The sequence below is a fragment of the Larus michahellis genome, chromosome 1 (assembly GCF_964199755.1).
Source record: "Larus michahellis chromosome 1, bLarMic1.1, whole genome shotgun sequence".
In the NCBI taxonomy this organism is placed as follows: domain Eukaryota; kingdom Metazoa; phylum Chordata; class Aves; order Charadriiformes; family Laridae; genus Larus; species Larus michahellis.
This window is the reverse complement of record NC_133896.1, coordinates 82,643,626-82,666,522: the sequence shown is the minus strand read 5'-3', so window position 1 is coordinate 82,666,522 and position 22,897 is coordinate 82,643,626. Positions and strand designations below refer to the sequence as shown.

The window sequence follows — 22,897 nt, the reverse complement described above, 5'->3', positions numbered from 1 at the left end:
CCCTCCCACTCAAGACCCATCATTTCCTGATGCAACGGTTTGTGTCACACAGGGACTTGCTGCCTACCTCAACTACAGACAGCACTGTAGTCAGCCAAGGCTCGCTCCTCTGCAAAAGGAAATGAGGAAGACAATTACACACTTACACACGCACACAGGGAAGAGCGCACAACAGCTTTTCCCAGCCAGAGAACTAGGAACCCAGCTCCCAACCCCAGTGTAGGAGGGAATCTGCAACCTACCTGGCTGGTAGTAATCGTAGACTTTGATGATGGCTGGTTTCAGGTTCTTCATCTGAATTACTTGTTCCAATTGCAGAATGAAAGTCTGAGATTCATCATTGAGCTTGTGGAGGTGGAAAGAAATTAGCAAGGAATGGGAGAAAGAAGTCATTGCATCTTCATCTTCCCTAGCTTGAATGTTTTCCTGCGCTAAATCTCTCTAATCCATTAAAGATTATGGAATTTAGAAATGGAGTATACATGAGGAATAGCAAATGCTAACCCCATGACAATGAAATTGGGCAGGCTTCCTCTGCCCACAGTACTACCAGCCCTGGGCTTCTCACACAGCTTCTTGTCCTGTGGCCTCTTGCTCTCACTGTACCAAACTAAAGGCTTTGGTTCCCACTTACCTTCTCCAAATAAATGTAGACCACATCAGCTTTCACTTCTGTTTTCTTAACGATGATTTTGCGTTCCAGCTGGGATAGGAAACAGTAACAGATGGAAATTTGTGAGCACTTTCCTTAGGGCTTACTGACCTGAGGGACTCGCTATTGTATTGAAGGGATGGTGTGGAGCTAGACTCTGTGTGGAACCATGTCTTTCTCACATATAATGATTTTAGTGGTTATATCTCTGGTAGTCCCTCCTTGGCATCCCTTGTGAGCATCTCGGGGATGAGCTCAATTAGAGAAATCTCCTATTCTGAGGACAAAAGGCCATCGGATAGTACACAGGACTGATGCATTGGTCAGCAAATCGGTGCAGGCACCAATAGAGATCCTTGTTATCTCATCTCACTAACTGCTAGACTGCTCTTAAAGACCTGCCTGGGGACTCTGCAAATAATTCATCATTCAGTTTTATGGCTTAATTGGAAAAAATAATCTTTTTTGATACAACTAGAGTTTCTCTAAGAAATTTTGTCTCTCTAATAAACTTCTGGCAAACAGATCTTGGTGTTTAGCACACCCAGCAGCACATTTTGTTTCTGGCCCAAGGCAGAAGAGTGTCAGTGTGAGAAGCTGAACCACCTCTGGTCTCCTGTAGCCAACCTTTGTGGAAATGAGAGGTTTCGGTTCAATATCAATAGCTAATTTCATGGCCTGAGATGAACAGTTCCCAACAGGAGCAAGCAGGTGGGACCCATTCACCACAGCCATCTTTTTTCTGATTCCAGAGTCCTTACCAACATCCTGGATCCAGGAGCCAGGATGAATCCAGACAGCAGGGAGACCTCCACGATCACCATGTTGGATGTGACTCTGCTCCCGATGTAGCTGAAGAAGAAGAAGAAAGAGTCAGAGGGTCTGCCTCTGTGAAAATACTGCCCTCCCACCCCCTCTTCCCTCCACCACCATACCCTGCGTGCAGGACCCTGCACCAGGCAGCCCATCTGGGACTGGGGACACATCAGCCACTGCTCCCTCTCATGGGAGGTAGACAGCACCTTCCTTCTCCACCCCTTCCACCTACCAAATTCACCCTCTCTCCTGTCTGCCCCAAGTGCCAGGTCCCTTCAGTGCAGCCCTGAGGCTTTCCCAGCTGTTGTCCCCGAGCACAGTGGGTCTTGCTGGAGGAGGAAACAACCCTTGGGGTCACCTGGCAAGGATGCGGATGGTGAGGACACGTGCATTGGCCTGGCTACAGTTGGTCAGCTCTGTGTTGACACGCAGAGTGAAGGTTACAGCAGCCCGTGGGGCAGGCTCGTGGTACCTCAGCACTGTCTGCAGGGTGAGGGCCAGGAGGGGAAAAGACAGGCCAGGCATAATCTCATGCAGGTAGAAGAGGCAGACTCCTCCAACTCTCCTCTCTCCCATGGTCATCCCACCATCTCACCTGAGCAAAGATGCAGCTGCTGCCATGGGCCTGGACCAGGAACTGCCCCGGGACCTCTGTCAGCGCTGCCTGCTGCGCAAGCAGACGCTTCTGCCGGGTGACTTCAAAAGCCTTCTCAAAGCCCCTCTGGGACTTCACCCTCACAAGCACCTGGCCTGATGTGCTGAACGTCTTTGCTGCGTATTTTGCTAAGGCTTGCAAGGCAACAACTGTGTCCTAGAGAGGGAGAGACAGTCACCCCTCTGAAAGCATCAGCTCTAGTGAAGCCAACTTGGAGCAGGAAGACCTCAAAGAGGACTCTCCCTGCCAACGTCGGGTTCAAAAGTATATCAATCCACAGGGAGCTACTTCTTACCTGGGTGGAGGCAAAGCCCCCATAGGCGTTCTGCTGCTGGGTCAGCCATGCCACAATGCCAGCTGCAGTTGTCATGTCACCCACATGCACCCGTGGCTTAGAGAGGTACGCCAGGAGCACATAGGCTGTCAACTCTATGTCCACTGACTGAGTATCAGGCCAGACATCTGTGGAATCCAGAGAGCTTGGTTTGGAGCTCCAGTGGATTTGTCCTCCTGCAGAAGGAAAAGGAACATGCAGGCTATCTGGTGAGGATGTAACTGGGGGTCCACAGGAAACAAAACCCAGAGTGCTTTCAGGGCTCATTCCCTGTACTCAGTTTATTCTCCAGGTCTTAGCTCACAGATTTCTACCTCCTCCCTCAAGAAGATCTTGAAATCCTCCAGGCTGAGGAAAATCTTTCTGATAAGTCACCCTTACAACTTGTGGAATAACTTACTGTATTCTCAGTCACACCATGCAGTTACTGCACATATACAAGGAATATGTACAAGTACATATGTCATTTTTAATCACACTAGCTGGGCATACATTAGTCTGGATCCCAGCAGGTGGACAAGGAGCATTACCCCAACTAGCAGCCAGCACCTGACTTGATGGCCTGTTCCTCCAGTTTGTACAACAGCTCCTGGGTTGTCTCATAATCCCCAGCCAGGGCAAAGGCATAGGCCAGCACGGCTTCTGTGTAGGTGTTGGTGATGTTGTGAACCGCCTCCTGCAGGCAGCGGAGGGTAGTCTGCATCAGTTTGCCCTGTGTTGGGAGAAGAAACCCATGCCAAACTCTGACAGGGGCAAAGCAGGGGACAGGGGGCTTGTTCCAGAGAGCCAGACTATGTCTTCCTGATGTAGCTCCAGCGAAACCCACTAAATTACACACTCTCTTGAGAAAACAGTGCACCGGGAGCCATAGCCATCAAACACTGTTGCACCACGCCAGTGTTACAGCACGGTCTCTTTTGAAGAATGACTTCACAGTTTGACCAAATATTGGCTCCCTCACAGCAGCTCCCTACCCGTTTCTGGCCCAGAGAATGACAGCATTACCAGCTGCCGTATCCCCGTAGCGGTACCCAGGCGTGGGAGCATACAGGGGAGCAGGAGGGAGCGGGAGCAAGCTCACCTTCAGCGGCTGACCCAGCTCCAGCAGTGCTGCAGCGACGTACGCCCCCAGGGAAATTTCATCATCCACGCCACTCTGTGAAGGGAATGCACCTTTCACTCTCTAAGCGGTGTTTGGAGGGCGCAGGCAGCAAGTCCCCAGAAGGAAAAGCATTCCTTACGCATTCCCCACCCCATACCCTGCTCTCATTATGGCTGGCTGCACGGGTTGCAGGACTGACTTTCCAGGATCCTTTGGGATCCCACAATCTTTCGCTGTCACAACACTTGTCCAGCTATTCCCCAGCTGTGCTGCCTGCCTTGGCCCTCATTTACCTTTAGGGAGGAGTGAAAGAGACTCCCTTTGGGTGCAAAGCAGCCACTGGGGAGCTGGTTTTGCTCTAGCCAGCGTAGGGCATCTTGGATGTTCTTGTCATCCACATAGATGTATTTTCTGGCTTGGCCAAAACTCTTGACTACAAAAGCTGTCAGCCTAGGAAGAGGATGAGTCGTAAGAGAAAGAAAAATGCAAAAAAGGCACACAGAAAGTCAGAGGCCACCTGGTGCTTGTCCCTGAAGTTAACACTGATATAGTGGGGTGCCCAAAAATGAGTCATTTTCATGCAAAGAGTCAAGCTAAAAGTAGAAACGGTTCACAGCACCCAAGGGGCTCCTCTCCCTCAGCCCCCTCCACAAATGTTCTACTCATATATTACTGCTTTACCCAGTCACTTCACAGGTGAAAAACCTCTTACCCCTTCTACTTTTACCCGTTGCACTTCATCTCCCGCAAATACCTAGAGACAATCTTGAATTCCCTGTTTCCTTCCTCCCTTCCTTTCTCCATTTCTCCCAGCCCAGGCACCACAGGGCCAAGCTGGGCCAGTGTAGCTCTTTTAAACTCTCACAAGCAATGCCCTGCCTGGGGAGATGATTTTTTATTGCTCTTCCCTGATCTATTTCCAGGCAGCATGTATCCTTCTTAGGATACTACTGGTAGTACCCAGTGTTATCTGTGGGGCAGTAGCAGGACCATAGAGACAAAAAAAGGGACCTCCCACCCCATGGGACCACATCTTTGTTGTTCCACTTTCCCAGAAACTCTGCTGCCCTACCTCGCTGCTTTTTCAAGTGGTTCAAGGGCCTCAATCTGTCTCGCTGTCAGAGAGCTCATCAGGTCTCCATCCAAAAGAAGGAACACACATTCTATCAATTGGCTTTCCCAGGCACATTAGCTGCTCTGGCACGGACATGACAAATCAGGAGCAAGGGACATTCCCAGTGCTTACCAAGTGTTCCCTTCCCCATCCTGCTGCCCAAAGACACTGTAGGACCCATCTCTATGCCTATAAAGAAGCTGCGTCTGGTACCCTGGGGAGATGGGAACAGCAATTAATACAGCACAGTAACACAGAGGGGACAACACTGACAGACTGAGTGCAAGGGCAAGAGCTACTGGTAGGTTGGACCCAGGGGAAGGCAGAGGAGCAAGGTGGGTCTGCGGTACTTGCCATTGCGCAGGAATCCTGTTGCCCTCTCCTTGATCTCAGGGGTCAGCTGCCTCGTCTTCTCCAGGTACTGCAGCATGTACACAATGGGTGCAAACAGCACCATGTTCTGCTCCCCACAGCCGTGGGGCATCTGCACCAGGTGGTCCAGGTTCTGCAGTGCCACCCCCATGAGATCACCTAGGCAAGGGTGTAAGAAACAAAGCAATTGTAAGTATGATCTGAGGTGCTTCTCAGCCAGGGACTGGATAATGGTGCTTTTTCTCAGCACAGGAGGAAAACACTAGAGAGACGAGGAAAGAGGAGAAAACAACAGAGGGCAGGACAGAGAGTGGTGACTGTTCTGACTCTTCCCAGTCTGGCCATCATGATGCAGGGTGAACACACTATGGACTCCGCAAGGAACTTTCCTGCATCGGCTTTTTCAGTCTGAAGGTCTCCAACCATAACAAGTACTATTTGTAAAAGGCTCTGAGCAGAGCTGCAGTTGCTTGCTGTGTGTCATACAGGCAGACAAATATAAAAGCACTTAGGGAAAGGCTGAGATATTTCTGGTTATATATTTCTGATATTACCTGACCATACGTCAAGCATCAAAAATGTCAGTAAGCCAGCAGGGGTGGGTGCTAGTCAGATGGTGTGAGGGTGTCCACGTGTCCCCCAGCCAGCCAGAAAAGCCTTGTATTCGGTTTCCACCTTTGGGGCTCTGTTGCATAATAGCCATGGCCACTTATGCCTTCATACCAATTCTGGTATACGGGCAAATGAGCCCAACGCGAATAAGTGTATTGAACTGTAGGTATGTCTGGTCCCAGTAGCCTCTCCAAAGTGTGCTTTTGCAACTTAGTAATGCTGAGAAGGATTTCTTCTCTTCAGGAGCTTCTGTTTGTAGCAGCAAACTTAACAGGACACAAGACGGCTATGAGCTTTGCTGATTGCATCTACAGAGAACTTGCCAAGGTCCCAAAGTCACAGTAAAAATAATGGCCTAGGGTCTCTGCTCCAAAGCCCTAGTTAGAAAGATAAGGATTATTCTCCTCCGCAGATCACTTTTCCCAGGAAAGCCTAAATGCTAATCCAAAAATCTGAAAGCCTGGTGTTGGCAAACCTTGCAGAGAATAGAAACACAACATCCTCTCTTTTAAGCAGTCTTATGTCAAACAGATCCCCCGACATCGTCACCATGTTAAGCCTTGCCCACCTGTAACAGCAGTCAGTGACCCTACAATAGAAATCACCTACCTGAGATGGAAATGGAAGCCCTGGCAGATCCCTTCACTACTTTGTCAGGTAGGCGAAGGGACACAGGTTCTTCAGCCACGTTTCCTGATAACAACAGGATAAAGGTGTGGCATGAAAAATCAAGGCAAATGCAACTAACCAGAGGGAAAAGACTGGCACAGATAAATGGGACACTGCCTACATCCCACTCACACAGGCTGCTCCCTGCAGTCTGTCCCAGGCATCACGCCAAGCTCCATTGCCTGGAAACTTTTCAGATTAAGAGAGAGCTGCGGGCCAGGCTGAGGGCTCACCAAGCTTCACAACTCAATTCACTACTCTTCACAAGCCCCACAAGAACCACAGCTGGTCATCACTCGGCAGGGGGACATCCTGGAGAGACTTGCAATGCTGCAGGGACAGGGTGGGAGGGTAGGAGTAGTTCTCACTGGTGACTACCAAGCCCCAGCAACACCTGGGGGCTGCAGTGTGGGAAGGAGACTACAGGGCAAGATTTTTGCCACCTATACTCAGTGGCGGATTCAGTAGGACAACAACTGTGGAAGAAATATTTCTTGTTCTTTCCTGTCTAATAGGAAGTGACATTTCCTATATGAAAAATCGTTTGAAAACATTCTTTCATCAGACCTCCTGCAGCTTAGTTCTACTCTCACATCTAGATATTTCAGGCTGCAGGATCCATTCAGGCTGTCCACGTACCTCCTCTTGGGCACAGAAGGGAGCTGTAAGTCTTCTCCACTAACACACCTTCTGGCTGTCAAGGCAGGAGCATGAATATGGGACAGGAGAAACGAGATTACACACAAAATTTCCACACAGCAGGAAAACTTCAGAGCAGCTTCAGGTCTGAATTCAGTGGCTAGCCCCCAGGCTGCCAGGTACTCCATTCTCCTCACCTTTGGCAGGGCTGCACTGAAGCTGCCTGCTTCACTGCTCAAGAGAGCAAGAGCAAGTCTGAGGGACAGGGCTCTCTGGTCAGCGAGCATACACAAAAGCTCATATACAATGGGTGACTGAGCAGGGAATGGTACAGGAAGAAACACAGACACGGTGTATGAATGCAGCTCAAGAAAGAATATTGCAAGAAGGCAATAGGCTTGGCTAGGTCCTGGGAGGGACAAAGCAAACTGAGCCAACAGCCTTGGTATGCTAATTCAGGCCAAAAAAATGAGGAGAGGAAACCATTTAGCCCAGCTCAGCCTCCCTTCCCCCAGCAGCAGGGATACTCAAAGAGAGAGAAGTGAGCCTGTTCTCATGCTGACCTGGACCAGCAAGTGTTTGACCAGCATGTGCCTCCGCCTCATGGTAGCTGGCAAGGGCTTCCTGCTCCCACAACGTGACGTGGTGTCCAGTACCTCTGTCCTCACTGTGATATTCATGGTCCCTAGCAAATAAATTGAACAGAGCCTGTTTCTTATGCCTGTGGCCAAATGGAGTCCGCTTGTTTTAACTGATAGTGACCTGAGATGCTTCAGGTAGCTAGTTCTTCATAGCCTCAGCAGTTTGGCAAGTAAAGGTGAGCCAGTCAGTATTGATGGCTTGTTCAGACACCCTAATATGAGGGAACTAGGTAATGCTTCACCAACAGTGACTTCATTGCACTATATATGACTGTAACAAGAAAAGGTTTAGCAGCCCCTTGGACCCCAGTGTCTCCTTCCCATCGCGTATGAAGCCCATCACCAGCAATATGAGGTTCCCCCACCCACATCCGTGCAGACCCCTCCTCCCCTGGTCCCACAGCTCTCTCTTCAAGAGGTCTCCATGCCACCCATCCAGATCCTGCCCTCTCCGATGGGCCTGTCTAAGAAGAGAGAAAGAAAGCAAACACAACAGATCGCATGCTTGAACCACTAAAAGCAAACTTAAGGATCCAGAGGAGGCAACGCTCTGCCAGCTTCTCTGACCTCCCACTCCCTCTCACTTCAGTTTTAGGGTTCTCCATCACCACTCCCGTTTTTGTTGCTGTACCCAGCTGGACTGCTGTCACATTCCATGTGAAAGTCTTGGACTCCTCCGCACACAGACACTCCTTGTCCCTGCAGGTCCGGCACAGCTCCACCTGGAAGTCTGAGGATTTAGCCAGGGCCATGTGGACCTGAGGGAATGACAGATGCAGGCGAGTGACTGGGCAACTCAGAAGAGGTAGCTTGGCACAACACAGTCTAAAACTGGAGGGCATGGCAGGTCTGCCACATACAGTGTTACCTATGGCACAAGTACACACCTGTATGCACTGCTGCAGGTAGTTGAAGATAGTAGCCTTCAGCACAAAGGTCTCTCCTCGTTTGACGGAATATGGCAATGTCACATCCACAAAGAAGGGCTGGACCATTCTGAGGCTCATGGTTGGGGCAAGGCCAAATCCCCTCCCAGCCAAGCAGAACGTCTTGACTTTCCAGTCCGTGGCAGCCGCAGGCACTGCGACTGGGACATTCCTGCTGCCATTGGAGCTGAGAGGAAAAGAGAACTTGTGTGAAGAAATTCAGCCCTCTCTGCTGCAATGGTGAGGACTCATGCCCCTGGGAAGGGAGGCTATGCAGGTCCTCAGGCTCAGATCAGCCTCTGCTCTACCACCACCAACTCCTGCTCCAGTGATCACGGCAATACAGGTCTCAGCAATTTATTCCCTAGAGCCATAATCCCTGCTTAAATGCCATCAGTAATGACGCTGTACCCTTCTCCTGAGCAAGAGACTGCCCCAGCATTCCAGCTCTGTACACTCAGTCAACAGTATGATGTCAATCAGCAGGATGATATCCTGGAAAGCAGCATCATCATATCCTCCTGAGTGCTGATTCATCAGTTTTAATCTAAGCACTGTAGCAACAAGGGCTACAAATCTAGCTGGTGCACCCACCAAATTAAGAAGTTAGTAGAGAGCACCCCAGTGTGTGAAGAGAAGATACTTGGTGATTTGTTCTTGAAGTGTATTACTCTTGTCTAAACCTGTGTAGACTTCAGTTCTGTACCTCAAAGTCTACTAGTCCTTCAGTTTGAGGCACTACAAATGCAGGGAAAAAGCACAAAATTCACACCTCTCTTTACACCTATGACTGGACTTCTGCACAAATGCAAATTAGCCAAAAGTCAATAACAAAGGGATCATCCTTCTGTCCATTTGTAAAGTCTGGCATCGCTTACCCAACAGAGAACAGATTCCAGATCCAAGTTTCAGGGAAATAATGGCGAAGTCTTCCGTGGGTTGTAAACTGTGGTTGATCCTTAGGGATTCTTTGGCCTTCTGTAGAAGGCCCCCCTGAAAGAAAGTACAATGACTCCCACCAGAGTGGGAGAGGTGAACCCTGCCAATGATAGCTAGCCTAGCACTGGGGCAAGAGGCAAAGCAAACAGTAACCGAGACATGGGAAAAGTCTGGCAGAGGAAAACACAAGGGAATGGGCTGATTTGGTAGTAGTGGGAAAATAGGAAGGGAAAAGAGAGTGGTAACAGGAGAATCAGCTTGCAATGGTTCGTGCACGCTGCACTAGATGATTATCTAGTCCAAGCTGAGACACAGAGGAAGGAAGTTACTGTCCCTGCAGCCGCAGGAGGGGACAGAAGCCAGGCCTCAGCACAGCCTGCGCGGCAGTCACTGGGAAACAGATCCTGGCCCATGCTTGTGTTTGCCTGTGCCAGGAAAGGGAATGCCATCCTTTCATGTCAGGGAACGCGCAGGTAGCGACATTCTTCAGAGCCCTTTTTGTAGAGGCTGGGTCATTCCTGCTGAGGCTGGTGGACCAGGCAGCTAGGCTGTGGCAGCAGCTACCATTACTCCTCAGAGAGCCAATACCCACCACTGGCAAACCCCAGAGTTCAGAGGGTTCTTCCATCTGAGTGACCTAACGTCCCAAGTAGGCTGAAAGTGCAGCTCACCCATGGTCAGCTTCCTGTCCGCCCGATGAAAGCACTGAGACGGCTTCTTGATTACAAGGTTGGAGAAGATTTTCAGCCCCATGTTCTGTTAGGGAAAGAAGGAGGGGAGGGGAAGCTGAAAAACATCTGTGAACGGGGAAAAGCAGCCACTGCTCTTCAAAATGACCCTGAAAAGTATTGAGGCCAGAACAGCCCTGTTCCCAGGTGGCCCAGAGTAGCTCTGGCCCAAGCAGACAGAGTGCTGAGGGAGGCATGGCACAGTCTCCCCCATTCCTTCTTTCTCAGGAGGTCACTAAAAAACTGCCTCTCTTCCGGGGGACACTGGGATGTCTTGCTCCTCTCAATGCATTTCCAGTAGCAAGGACACACAAGAGAGGTGTCAGTGTCCTGCCCCATCCCCTCATGCATGTTGGAGGGGATAGCTGGATGGAATCTGCCCTCAGAAGTCATACAGAGGTATCAGGGAGCAAACCCCACTTTCAGCCCCTGGGGCTGTGACACCAGCCTGTCCACAAACACAAGTGATGTCCCTTTGCTGTGAAAGAGCCTCCTAGGATGTGTCTCTATTGCTAAATAAAAGAGGACAGGGTCTGATCCCCAGGTCCACGGCCAAATGACACTGCCTGTCTTGTGTCCACACTGCTTAAGGCTTGTCCTTTCTAGAGATCTGTCTTAAAGACACCAACAGATCTGCCTGGAAAGAGTCTAAAACGGTAACAGAGACCAGTCTAACAACTAAGGCACATCAATGATCTGTGGTCTAATGCTTGGAATCACTCCTTGTCTCTCTTTTCTCTAATAGACAAATAGTACATAGCTCATAGTACATAGGACCTCATTCCCAAGCCCAAAAAGCTGGGTTCTGCTGGTCCAGGACATCACCATCTTGCTTTCTGCATCTGTGGAGAGGAATACAGGTCTTCATACTCATAATGGAATTGTACGTCTCTTAAGACAGCACAGCTAGATCAGGACAGACAGTTCTCTGGAGAAGGCAAGGGCTTCTCAGACTGCCTGAGGAGAAAGATATCTCAGATTTTCACAATTTCAACAGCTCTGGGAAAAATCAGAGGTGATTACCTGGAAGAGGTTAAAGATGTCAGGCTGAAAGGAATTCTGTGGCTTCCCTCGTTGCAGAGGTGACATGGACTGGGGCTGAACACAGTGATCTGAATGTTCTTCTACTTGGACAGGGTATCCATGTCGATAGGCAGCAGGGAACAAACTGTAGATCTAGGGAAACTCACACACGGGGAATAATTGGGCAAGGCGCAGATACCTCCAGATGCTTCGCTCCACCCTCCCATAGTACACATACCTGTTCCTGACCATCTCCCTAGGCAGACCCCTCTTTCTCCTCCACACAAAGACCTCCTCTAGTCCATTAGTCTCTGGCTCCCCCTGCCACAGACCCTGCCCGCCTCTCCCAGCTCATCCATCACTCCCGTTTTTTCGCCTAGTTGCACAGACACTCACCATTTCACTTGTCAGCTCGCTCTCTGGTCTCGCCAGGAACAGGTTTCCATCCACTGCCTGTACTGCACACAGGGAACCAGGGGCAGCCTGCAGTTGGAACTGCACTGTGGACCCGAGGTGGGCTTCTTTAGCTGGGAATCCTACCTTGACCTTGAGCAACACACCAGGAAAAGAAATACGAAAAAGAGAGAAAAAGAGGTGAGGAGGCCAACAGACAAGTGCCACAGACAGAAAGAGGGAGACCAAATGGAGTCTTCCCTGCTCAGCCACTGCTATGAACAGAAGTCACTGCTGAAACTCTCCTGGTCCCTGGGCACTGCACTGCAGACATCCCCTTCCTCTCTTCTCCCCAGTTCTCTCTTTGAAGGATCTGAGGGTCTCCTTTCCACAGGCCTGCTTGTAAGGCCTCCCCCAGAAGCAGGAAGGAGTCTCACCTGGTTTTTGAAGCACAAGGCTACATCAAACCGGATGCTGTCAGCTGTCACACCTCCACTGGGGAAGATGGTGTACACCACTAAGGAAGGTGATGGGGTGAAGTCAGCAGTGAAGGTCAAAGGGATGGAGAAGGAGCCCTTCAACACTGAGGAAGGAAAGGCAAAGTGTTTTCATCACAGCCCCACCAAGATCTCCTTTTGGCCTCCTTATTTTTTCTTTATAGTTTCACAATGTCAAACCAATTCCTGCTGCTGCTTTGTCTGCCCCCTCCCTCCATATTTGGACCCCATGTGCTCCATCTTCCCACAGGTCCTCCCAGTCTCTCTTCCGTTCATTGTTTCCCTCTGTCTTTTCAGCCTCTCCTAGCTGACACAAATGCTTCACCAGCCTCGCTCTGTCCTCTTCACTGACTGCTCAGAACCTGTAGTTTCAGGGAATTTGGGAGAAACTCTGGCAACTCTCACTGTCTGACCTAGGAACCCAGCTGCTTCCTGTTGCCCAGCCACCAGAGACTTACTGTTCAGCTTCCCGACCTGGACAGTCCTTTGGCCCCTGACAACAATTCCAGCCTTCCCAGTGACCTGAAGGAGGAGGGACACGGGATGACCAGACTGCTGTTGCCACCAGCGCACAGTCACACTTGCCCATATGCATCTTGCTCTCCTAAGCAACCTCAGAAATAAACTGATGGTCCAATACAACCCCACACCTTGGACCCAGCAGATTTGCAGACATGACAGCGTGGGAGGCGAAACTTTAACATGTGAGATTCGGGTCTGGGCTGTCCGGTTCAAACAATGGATGAGTAGTGGGTTCACTGGAGATAAGTGAGAGACAGATTAGGTATTTCCCCTCTAGTGGGCAGGTCTCCAGGCTGGACCAAAAGCTATTCCCACTAAGCAGCTGTTTGGTAACCAGAGTGAAAAAGTGATTCCCCGTCCAGTTACTCACATAATATGCAAATCCTATGCGGCTGGTGTCTTCTCCCAGGTCATCCCGACTGAGTGTGAAGGTCACCTGGACATTCTGCTTCAGCCCACAGGGCAGTGTTCCTGCGAGTGGGTGTACGTCCAGGAAGCTCTTGGTTGTGACATGGAAGGGATGCAGGTGATGATAAGCATTTGCATAACTGAAGTCCGTTTTCCGAGGTGCGTGCCTGAGATCCTCCAGTGCGAACCTTCCCTGAGAGGAGACCGGAGACATACAGAAATCAATAGTTTTATGCTTCAGTGCTTTGTTAGGATGTCATCAGCTTGGTTTGGGAAAGGCTGTTGCTTGGTGCCTTCCTCATGGCTCTGCACAGGCACAGCTGTGTGGGGAGCCCAGGACTGAGCTGGCAGGAGGGATGCAGGGCAGGAGTGGGGAGCACTGGCAGAGCTCAAGGATTCTTGCTTTCCTCTGTGCAGAGATGGGATTTACCTCCAAGGAGACTGACGAGCTGTTCCAGGCAGTTGTGTCCAGGTTGAATGACGCTATTCCACTGCCATCTGTGATGTATGTTTTGATGAACCGGCGTCTCATGAACTTTATCACGAGATAAACTTTTCTGTTTTTCATACCATTTCCATAGTGATCCTGAAGCTTAATCTGGTGATAACAGGGTGAGGCAGAAAAGCCAAAATCAGATGTTCCTTCCAGCGTTGTACCCAAAGCCTTCCTCCCTCTGACAAACATAGAGCCTGCTGTGTAGATGGCCTTAGCTTGAGTCTGTCCCCAAGAAGACAGATCTATAAAACTCCCTCATCTCTAAAGCTAAGCTAAGCTGAGAACAACTAAAACCTGTTCACTCCAAAAGGCGTGTGTGGCTAGAGCATGAGGAGCTCATCTCCTAGCCAACTGCTGAGACATCCTTACATCCCAGCATCCCTGCTGAGACATCGCTCATTGCTCTCAGCAGAAGCTGGAGGTGTAATGACATCAGGGAATCTGAAATGCAGAAAATGGAGTTGCATGGTCAAGTAATGTGACACAGTGCAAGGTAAAGTACTCTGCCTGGGGAACAGAAAACAGTTTGGGTCAGCAAAATTTACCAGACACTAAATTCCTCAGCAAACCATGGGGAGGGAAGAAACAAAGGAAAAAATTACCTTCCCCCTGTAGGGTACTCCAGGGATGTAGTAAGCATTTGGTGTCTCAAACACTGCCCTTGCAACTGTCCTGGAGATGAGGATTTGGCTGGAGGTGTTGATCTGCACCCCTGTCGGAATGCAGAGTGCAAGGGAAGCAGGACCAGTATCAGAGGTGACTACCGCACCCTAGTTAAATCTCACTTTGTTATTCACAGCCCCTCTAATCAGAGTGTCTCAAACTTCCTTCCCAACAGCAGCACCCTTCAAGATCTGGAGGCTGTTCCTGTGGCAGCTCCTTCTTTAGTTAAGACGTTTCCAAGTCCCTTTGTGGCCTCACGGACCACGCTCCCGGTCCCACCTCATCCACCTGCTTTTGGCAGAGTAGCTCTCTGTGGGCACAGGGAGTTCCTCAGGCAGGACCTCTCCCTGCGTCCTGTGATGGGACCAGCACCGGGCAGAGGAAAGGAGGAGGCACGCCCGCTCTGACCCTCACAACCCTCAGAATGGTCCCTCTCGCCCTTGCACCTTCTCTGCTGCACCTGGTTGTAAGCAGATCCCACGGGTACCTGTGCCCAACTCCAGAAGGGAGGCTTCTGCATAGAGCTTGCTGTCTTCCTCACTGGGAGCCAGGTTGAAGACTGACGTGCTTACAGAGGGAGTGAAGCACCCCCTGCTCATGGTCTGCAATAGGAAGTGGTAGATATTATTTGGAGCTGGGGAGAAGGAAAGGAGTTAGAAGTACAAGGTGTCGGGCATCCTGTCATAACTGTTGATTGCAACAAGTAATAACGCAGACTCATCTATAGATAGGTATGGTTCGCGCTTTAAATTCTGTATTTTCTATTTTATAGTCATGGATATGTGTAATTCATATTGTAGGAATATAAAACAAATCACGCTTCACAGTTTTATCAAAGTTACAATGTTGGCAACTTTCCGGTTTTAGTAAAAAACTGAAGAGTGCACTAACTGGATCACTGAGCAAATCTATGAGTATTTTAAGAGAACTAGCTAGAAGAACTGCAGAATCAAGTGAAAATTCAAAGTAATGAGTCTTTTCCAGGGCTGGAAGATTACAACTGCTGTAACAAGTCATAATGACAAGTCAGTAAGCATGAAAAGTTTTCAACCATATGTATAAGAGACCAGCTATGAAATACTATGTTAGGAATGGAAAGATAAGGGAAATAATATAAAAATATGCAATATATAAATATATAAAAAGATAAAGAATAAAAGCCGGTGTGTGATTTGGCTGTGGAATTAACCACCATATGTTAGTGTCCTTGTGCAGCTCCAGGAGAGGTTCACCTTAACGAGGTATTTTTGCACCTGAGAAAGCTCTATTAATTGTTGTTTTCTACACTGCATCAGTTCCTGGCTAGTTATGCTTCTTTCCAGAGAAGAACAGAACTCTCAGTCTTTCTATGAAATTCCTCTTTTCTATTCCCTATCACTAATAAGCAAAGTTGCACAGAAGAACTTCTGGGGGTCAAGGCTTCTCAGTGGGTCTGGGCAACAATAATTGCATTAATTGAATAAAACCAATTACTTATTAGTCTACATATATATTACAGAAGTTGGCAAACCTCCCCTACATAGCAGTTCATTCTGTTCACTCAGCCCTTGACACATTGTCCTGTGTGGTGCTCCTCACTACCCATCTGCCTTCCAGGATTTTACTCACCGGACCGCTGTATTCCCTACAGATGTCCTTGCTGGCATTTTGAGGACGCCTCCTTGCCTTCTGGCACAAAGTCACCCGCATGATCCCTTGCACGGCTTTCCCATAGCTGTACCTGCAGGGAGAGGACCAGAGGAGCTGCCGATCAGAGGCACTGAGCGTTTTGCTGAGCACATTGCTCCACACAGGTGGTGGCATGCCTGATGATGGCGTTAATGCAGCCGGTAAGCTGGCAGGCACAAGTGACAATACAGTACATTGTGTACTTGGGGAGTGCAATAGCACAATCCTGTATCCAGCAGAGACAGAAACAAACGATAAGAAACGTTACCAACGATATCAGTAACAGGAAGACATCTATGACCCATCCTGGGGATGCGGAGTGCTGTACTGTTTTCTACGAGAGCTTCATATGGTCTAGTTTTAAACATCCAAATTAATGAGAAATGGTGTCAGACCAGCAGCAAAGAGACACCAAAAGTCTCCAAACGACTCAGCCCCAAATAAAAATGAGCTCACCCCCTTTATCTGTGTACAAAGTGCTTTCCAGGTCATTCTCCTTCCTCCTTTGTGCTTATACCATCTGGGGTCATGCCTTCCTTCACACCCTCATCTGCTCAGTTTTTGCCAATGACTCCGTAACTAAAGAAACCCACCTGCTGCTTCTAAGAAGGTAGTAAGTTCAGCAGCTTGTAAGTGAGAAGAAGCAGTATAGCCTTCTAAAGAAACACCAGTTCCTGCTCCTTTACCTCAGCAAATCAGTCCCATATCAGATATGCATTTTTCCCCACATAAGGTCTTTCAAGGCTGAACGTACACAGCCTCCAGAGCAGGGTATCACCTGCCTAGGACAAGTCTCCCTATAGCTGGATGTGTGGCTCATGTACCTCTTCCCCACGGAAGAACCCATCAGTTTGACCCTTGCACTATTTGGATTCTTTGAATTTGGCCCTTCTTGAGTCACTTCTCCTCAATGGATTCAGGAGATAGGAGACACAGAAAGAGAAAGACACAGTTTTGATGATCTCTTTCCTTTCCCCTGAACATTCTCCCTACCTGCCACACACATGCAGTAGGAAAGTTTTATCCGAAGCATAAATCTGAGCTGGTCCCTCGAAGAAAACGTCAAATGTTTGCAACGCTGGAAAAAAAAACTACAGCATTACTCCATCAAAGGCAACATACTACCTAAACATGGGATCACAAAAGGGAAGAGTGTGTTTGTGCAAGGCAGGAGTCCCATGAGGGAACATGTTCATGGGGTAAAAGTAAGGACTAATTAAAAACAGGGAAACCAAAGAGGGAAGCCCCTTTTTTTCCCCCAACGTACAAACAGCCTCACAGAGGTCTTTAGTGTATTCTGACTCTGGCAGCCTAATGGTTAGCAGGCACCTTCTCCAGGAATCTCCATCGCAATCTCACTTATGTTCATTTCTGCTGTTGCCCACTCTATACAATTGTGTTTAATCCCAGCTCTCAGACAGTAAATCTTAGTTTACAATGTTTGGCTATATATTGTTACACAGACAGAAACAACCAACTTTTTCCATCCCATTCTTCGTTCTCCGTGCTCCATCTTACCACGTTCCTCCACCTTAAAGGTACTGGATGCTTTCCGGTTCGCCACACTGACGGTGTAAGTCCCCAGAGAGAGTTCAGGAGCTAACTGGAAAGAGAGGTCTGCAATGCCCTGTTTTGGTTTCACATCCATCCACTGGACAATGCGGTTTTGGTTTGGGTCCTGCAATCCGAGGGAAGGAAAGGAAAGAAGATGCAGTCATCAGCAACACCTGCTATGCTCTATCCGGAGCACACTGGATTCAAAGCAGTTTCAGAGATTTCAGAGGCTTTCACAGGTTCCTGCTGGTTTTTCCCCAGACGGTGCTGAAGTGACCCGAGGGCTGGAGCACCAACAGAGGTGAACCCAACCCACCCAGGGTTACTCAACTCTGTACTGCCATCGAAAAGAAGGTATGACAGGTCCTGACATTTAGACTCTCCAGTCTTACATAAAGATGAACTGTAAGAGTTAGCTAAAGCCTGGATGGTGCTCCTGAACTTTGAAATGGATGGAAGCTGAACAATTTGGATTGTCAATGCTTGCTAACAAGAAGTACGCGGACAGAGTATGCGCATGCATGTGTATACACAGACCCTAAGAAAAGTGACTTGAGTCAGTAAGACAACAGCCTAGGTATTATCCATACAGAAGCACCTTTCCTCATAACACCTGAGGAGTCTGAAACACCCACCTGGACTTCCACCATGGGGTACTGCAAAGCAAACAGATAGCAAAGTCAGAAACTGGCACGACGTAGCAACCTGCATATAAACTTATCTTTACCCACCTAGCCCGTGTGCTGTGACAGCACCTCCAGCCCCAAACATTACCACACAAGGAGCTCGATCCTACCGAAACCAGGAGAATGGCTTTGAAATAGTAAGGAAAATATGTTACATAAAAATCCGTGCCATTCTTTGGATTTGCTTTTTGATACCTGATTTTTAAGATGCACTTTGATAGCTACTCCGCAACTGTGAAAGCTAGAATTTACTATAAAAAAGGAGAAAAGTGGAGACTCACAAATACCATTATTCCAAGTTCATAAATATCAAAGGCATCAGATTTGTAACATAAATCCCAAGAATTAGCAAAACTGCGTCAGCTACAGGAAGAATACACCCCACATTTTCCTGTAAAATCCCTAGCCTAGGAGGTAAGGCTTGGAGATACAAATTACTGCTGACTGCGGCTGACAGTAACAGGGAGGGACAAAGAAGAAAATACTTCAGTCTTTCTAGGCCTATTAATTCTCTGTTTCTTCTTATATCACTGCAACTGTCAGCCAGGAGGCAGTAGTGTTGAAGGACATGTGATTTAGGAGTGTGGGGCATAAGGAGGCAGGAGCAGGGGCTTGGGCGAGTAACCGGTCTGTAAACAGAAGGCCACCTTTAATTCTCACTATTCATCCTTCTAAGCTTTCATGCAAGTTATCATAGGCAGCTCTGTTTTCACTGAAACAACAACAAAAAAGAGTGCAGGTTAACTATTTTCATAATTTGAATCTAACGCCAATGCTAAAGCAAAACGTGCTGGTGAACAGCACCCGTGTTATCTCAAACCCACCTAATTTACCAACTGTATAGAATAGCTTTAATGCTGCATTGCACTCAAGCCTCATAACCGCTTTGGTTAAACATGACCTCTTTTGAATTTTCATCAGAGCCTTAGTAACAGTTATAATGCTAATTTACTTATATTCACACATAGACATCGAACGTTTACTGTCAAATGTCTTCATGAACAAATTGTAGGCATGGAAGCAAACCTGCTGTTTGCTCTATTATCTAGTATAAGAGATATGACTTCTCTGTTGCGGGGAGAAAGGAATGCATGATTCTAGACCCTCATGAGCAGCCTGAAAAAGACGAAATGAAGTCAGCAATAAAGACGCCGGAAGGATCTCTCCCTTTATTTCAGTGTAGAGGGATTTGATCCAATTCTGCTCACGTATGCCCTTCAGTATTTATCTGTCATGGCATGAATTCCTGTTGGCTCTCCTTTAAATTGCTTCAGGAAAGAGGAATGTGAAGTAGCTATAGCTGCTGGCTGCAGGTATAATTGCTTACCGTAGAAAGATGCTAGTCTTGCTGTTTCCTGGCTAGCACATACGCAAGTCTCTGGCAACTTCTCACTCCCTTGACATGGGGAGAATGGGCTGCTGCCAGCAGCGAGCCACTATAATTTGGTAATACTGTTTTCTCTCTTTTCTCTTTTTATGATCAGTTCATGCGTACCCCTCCCCATATCAATTACTTTTCCTTAAAATTTCGCAGATGCGTCGCAGCTTGCTTTCAGACCCTCCTGTAGTAACTCAGCGAGCAGGGAGCGCTGGCACACTCCCCACAGACCATCAGCCGCGCCAACCCTCCCACCGGCCAGCAGCCGTCCTGGGAGAGCCACGGCACGGCCGTCAGCAAACAGACGCTGCTCTTCCAATTCAGTTTAGTGTAGTGACGGGTTGGCACTGGCTGCCCTGGGTGCTGCAGACACTGGGACTGTCTCAGCCCCCCACAGGCGTGTGGCTGGCAGAGGAGGCAAAACTGGCAGAGGCACCCCAGAGGCTCCTTCGCCTCCACTTAGATGGGCTTTACCTTTCTGTTAACGGGAGCAAAACCTTCGGTCAACGTCACAATCCGAAATTTCACTGAAGGGAGAAAATGGAGAAGGGCACATTATAGAGAGTGAGGGTGTTTGGGAACGGAGCTGCCCTGCACTTGCCTCACCTCGAAACCACGGCTCCCCACGCAGCCCTGCCGGCAGCCCCACACCTGCCCCGCAGCCCCTCTTGCCCCTTGCCCAGCCCTGCTCACCGCCCCTTCCCTCCCCACCTGCGGCAGCAGCACAGCAGCCAGCCTCCCATTTTAGGGGCTTTTCCACAGGCTATGCCTGGAGTAACCCTTACGTTTCCTCATCCGCAGCGGGAGCAGACCAGTCCTACCTGGGCCTGCCTGAGAAGACCATGTTCAGGTCTGCTCCTTCTTTCGAGACAGCTCTGCTCCTAAAGCATGTGAGACTCACCCTTGCAGTCCCCTCCCACCCCTAAAACGCAGTGCATGGATACATCAGAAGGCAGCAGATATCTTCCCCCTCTGTCCCCATGGAGGTTGCACGGCACAAAGTACTTGGCATGCCACTCAAGGGAAGTGGGGATCAAAGCGCAGGCAGATCAAGGCAGGGGAGCTGTTGGGGCGCTCCGTGCAGAGTGCTCACCTGTCTGCCCTGGGTTATAGATGGGTTTCTCCATCTGGATGAAGGTGCCTGTACCAGCCCTGTGGATCAGGACTTGCTTCTGTTCCTTTGCACTGAAGTAGTGGCCATTGGAGATGTGCAGGTGGACAGTGCCCACCTCTTGGCTGCCTGCAGGTTGGGGGACCTAGGACACAAAAGAGGAGCCACCAGCTTAGCAGGCAGCCAGAAAGGACAAGATGGCATCAGAGCAGCAGTGCTCTTGTCCTCATTCCTGCTGCATTATCAGGCCAACCTTTTCCCTGTCTTACTCTGAAGGCCTGCACAGGATGTCCCCTCAATGGCTGAGGGCTATGTCTATGGAAGCACAGGAGATAAGGCCTTTGCATTTGGACAAGAGGAAAAGGAAGCCTGTTCTGGCACAGAAATTGTGACTGCCCTCTTCACAGATCCACTGTTACAGCCTGCATGGAGCAAGATGGAGAAGACTCAAACCAAGGGAAGAAAAGGTCTATGTTGATAAGGAACGTGTTTCCTGGCCTGTGGGGGTCATGCAGGCTGAAATCCACCCTTATTCATCAGGGCAAACCAAGAAAATGAGGTTCATGGGTTTGGCAGACCAGAAAGCCTTGTGCTGAGCTTGTGTGCATAACCTCCCACATCTTTCTTATTCCCACAGCACATTTTCCAGCCCGTAAAGAGAAGCTTGGAGAGAAGCAGATGTGATGAGAGACTGAGACAAAAAGTCTGGCTCCTCCTGCACTAAGAGTCACAAACAACACCCTGTGACAGTGCTTCCTTCTCAGGGGAGAAAATGAGTTACGTGGCCGCCATTTGGTCGCTTCTAAGCTCTTCCATTGTCCTCAGTCCTTTGGTGCCTGGCCAGGCAGCCTTCCCTCGGTTGTGCCACCAGGGTGGACTGTGAGATACACAGCAGGAACAGTATTCTGCAGACAGACAAAGGCAGGGAGCAGAGGCACTAGGCTCCCACTAAAGACTCTCCCTGACTCTGAATTCGCTCCTTTCCATGCCCTTTCTCCTCCCGTTATCCTCATTCTCTCTTTCTCTGGTTGAGAGGAGTCATGAGCCAAAAGAGCATGCTGGGAGCTGCCAGCCAGAGGGCCCTGCCAAAAATGATCCTGACCTGAAATTTGGAGCACTCGAAGGTCCAGTTGTTGCGGACAACCTTGCGGTAGAGGCTGAAGTTGCCAGATGGATGGACAAGAGTTAAGGCCACGCGAATAGGCTTCTCCACCCCACGGAGGTCTAAGCACACCCTCTGGGAAGAAGGGTAAGGCAGTGCAGCTGGAACGATGACCAGGTACCTCCTGCAGGGGGGAAACAAGACATCACATCCTGGGAGTAGTCTCACGCACTCTTGACACTAATACTCTATGGTCTGAAGAAGCAGGAGGGTTTACCACCTCTCTGGGGACAGGAGGTGCTGCTCTGCTGGACTGAGAGGGACAGATTAACAATGAGAGCGTGAACCTCTCTCAAGGTATATAGTTAACATCAGAAAAATATAAGAGAAATGCTTTCAGGTGGCCTCAGGTCACACTGGTGTGTACATGGTTTTGGAGGATGCTACAGTAGCACAGAGAAACATATACGGTAGAGACCATCTCTGCTTCTGCAGAGGGAAGCATTCTCAGGTGTTCCCAGTACACATGGAAAAGGCAACTGCACTATGGGACTAAGAAATGGAGCAAGCTGCAAAGTTCAGGCTAGGGTCCGAATCCAAACCTGCCACATGTCTGTGCTCATTCAGACCTGAGGCTGCGCCTGTGCAGTTCTGATCCCAAAACTCTCTGAGGCTCTAGGTCCATTTTGGTCCCACATCATAAGGTCAGTACTCTCTGCAGCTTTACTCCAGCCCCTCAATAGAAAAGGATTCACTTCACCCTTCTTGCTTTGAGACAGCTCCTCAACTACCTTGGCAGCAGACTGGTTTCTACTTAATCATCCCCACCCCTGTAACCCTTTTCATTTGCCCTTCACAGGAATCCTACACCTTTCCCTTCAAGCTGCAGTCCCTCACTCCTCTCGTTCCCACTACCAGTCCTCACCTAGTTCTCGTATGCGGCAAGATCCATGTGAGAGGATCCTACCTTCAGTAGAATCCTGTCTTCATAACAAGGCTTGTGGAATACTGTGCACCACTCCATGCCTATCCCATCCAGATGACTTGCAGAGTCCCACGCACTCTCCCTGCTATCCTGGCCCCTTCCTCAGCATCACAACTATAGCTCATGAGATTTTTAAATGGCACTTACGGTTGTGCCACTATCCGCAGGGTGTAGAGCAGGCAACTCAGGAGGAAGAGAGTCCACATTTTCAT

General features: G+C 49.2%; 2 protein-coding genes across 3 annotated transcripts in view; one reads left to right on the top strand and one right to left on the bottom strand.

The window, feature by feature from the left end:
* The window catches only part of LOC141743836 (alpha-2-macroglobulin-like protein 1), a 30,072-nt gene extending 29,403 nt beyond the window's left edge, over positions 1–669 (top strand). For both annotated transcript variants that reach the window (XR_012587218.1, XR_012587217.1), the window contains one exon: positions 319–669. The gene's annotated coding sequence lies outside the window, so the exon portion shown is untranslated. The remainder of the gene's footprint in view (positions 1–318) is intronic.
* Positions 60–22,897, bottom strand: LOC141743846 (alpha-2-macroglobulin-like protein 1). Its single transcript, XM_074588846.1, has 35 exons — positions 22,833–22,897; positions 21,701–21,884; positions 20,581–20,743; positions 19,962–20,014; positions 18,059–18,079; positions 17,388–17,547; positions 16,863–16,947; positions 15,810–15,921; positions 14,689–14,803; positions 14,141–14,250; positions 13,473–13,640; positions 13,005–13,235; positions 12,571–12,634; positions 12,053–12,198; positions 11,619–11,768; positions 11,223–11,375; positions 10,143–10,227; positions 9,411–9,525; positions 8,494–8,719; positions 8,238–8,364; positions 7,529–7,650; positions 6,966–7,020; positions 6,267–6,350; positions 5,028–5,204; positions 4,806–4,887; positions 3,853–4,009; positions 3,539–3,613; positions 3,007–3,169; positions 2,419–2,633; positions 2,064–2,279; positions 1,827–1,951; positions 1,414–1,504; positions 635–703; positions 243–345; positions 60–109 (listed from the first exon to the last, which is right to left on the bottom strand). The coding sequence occupies exons 1-35, from the start codon at positions 22,895–22,897 to the stop codon at positions 69–71; spliced, it is 4,308 nt and encodes a 1,435-aa protein (XP_074444947.1). The 3' UTR covers positions 60–68.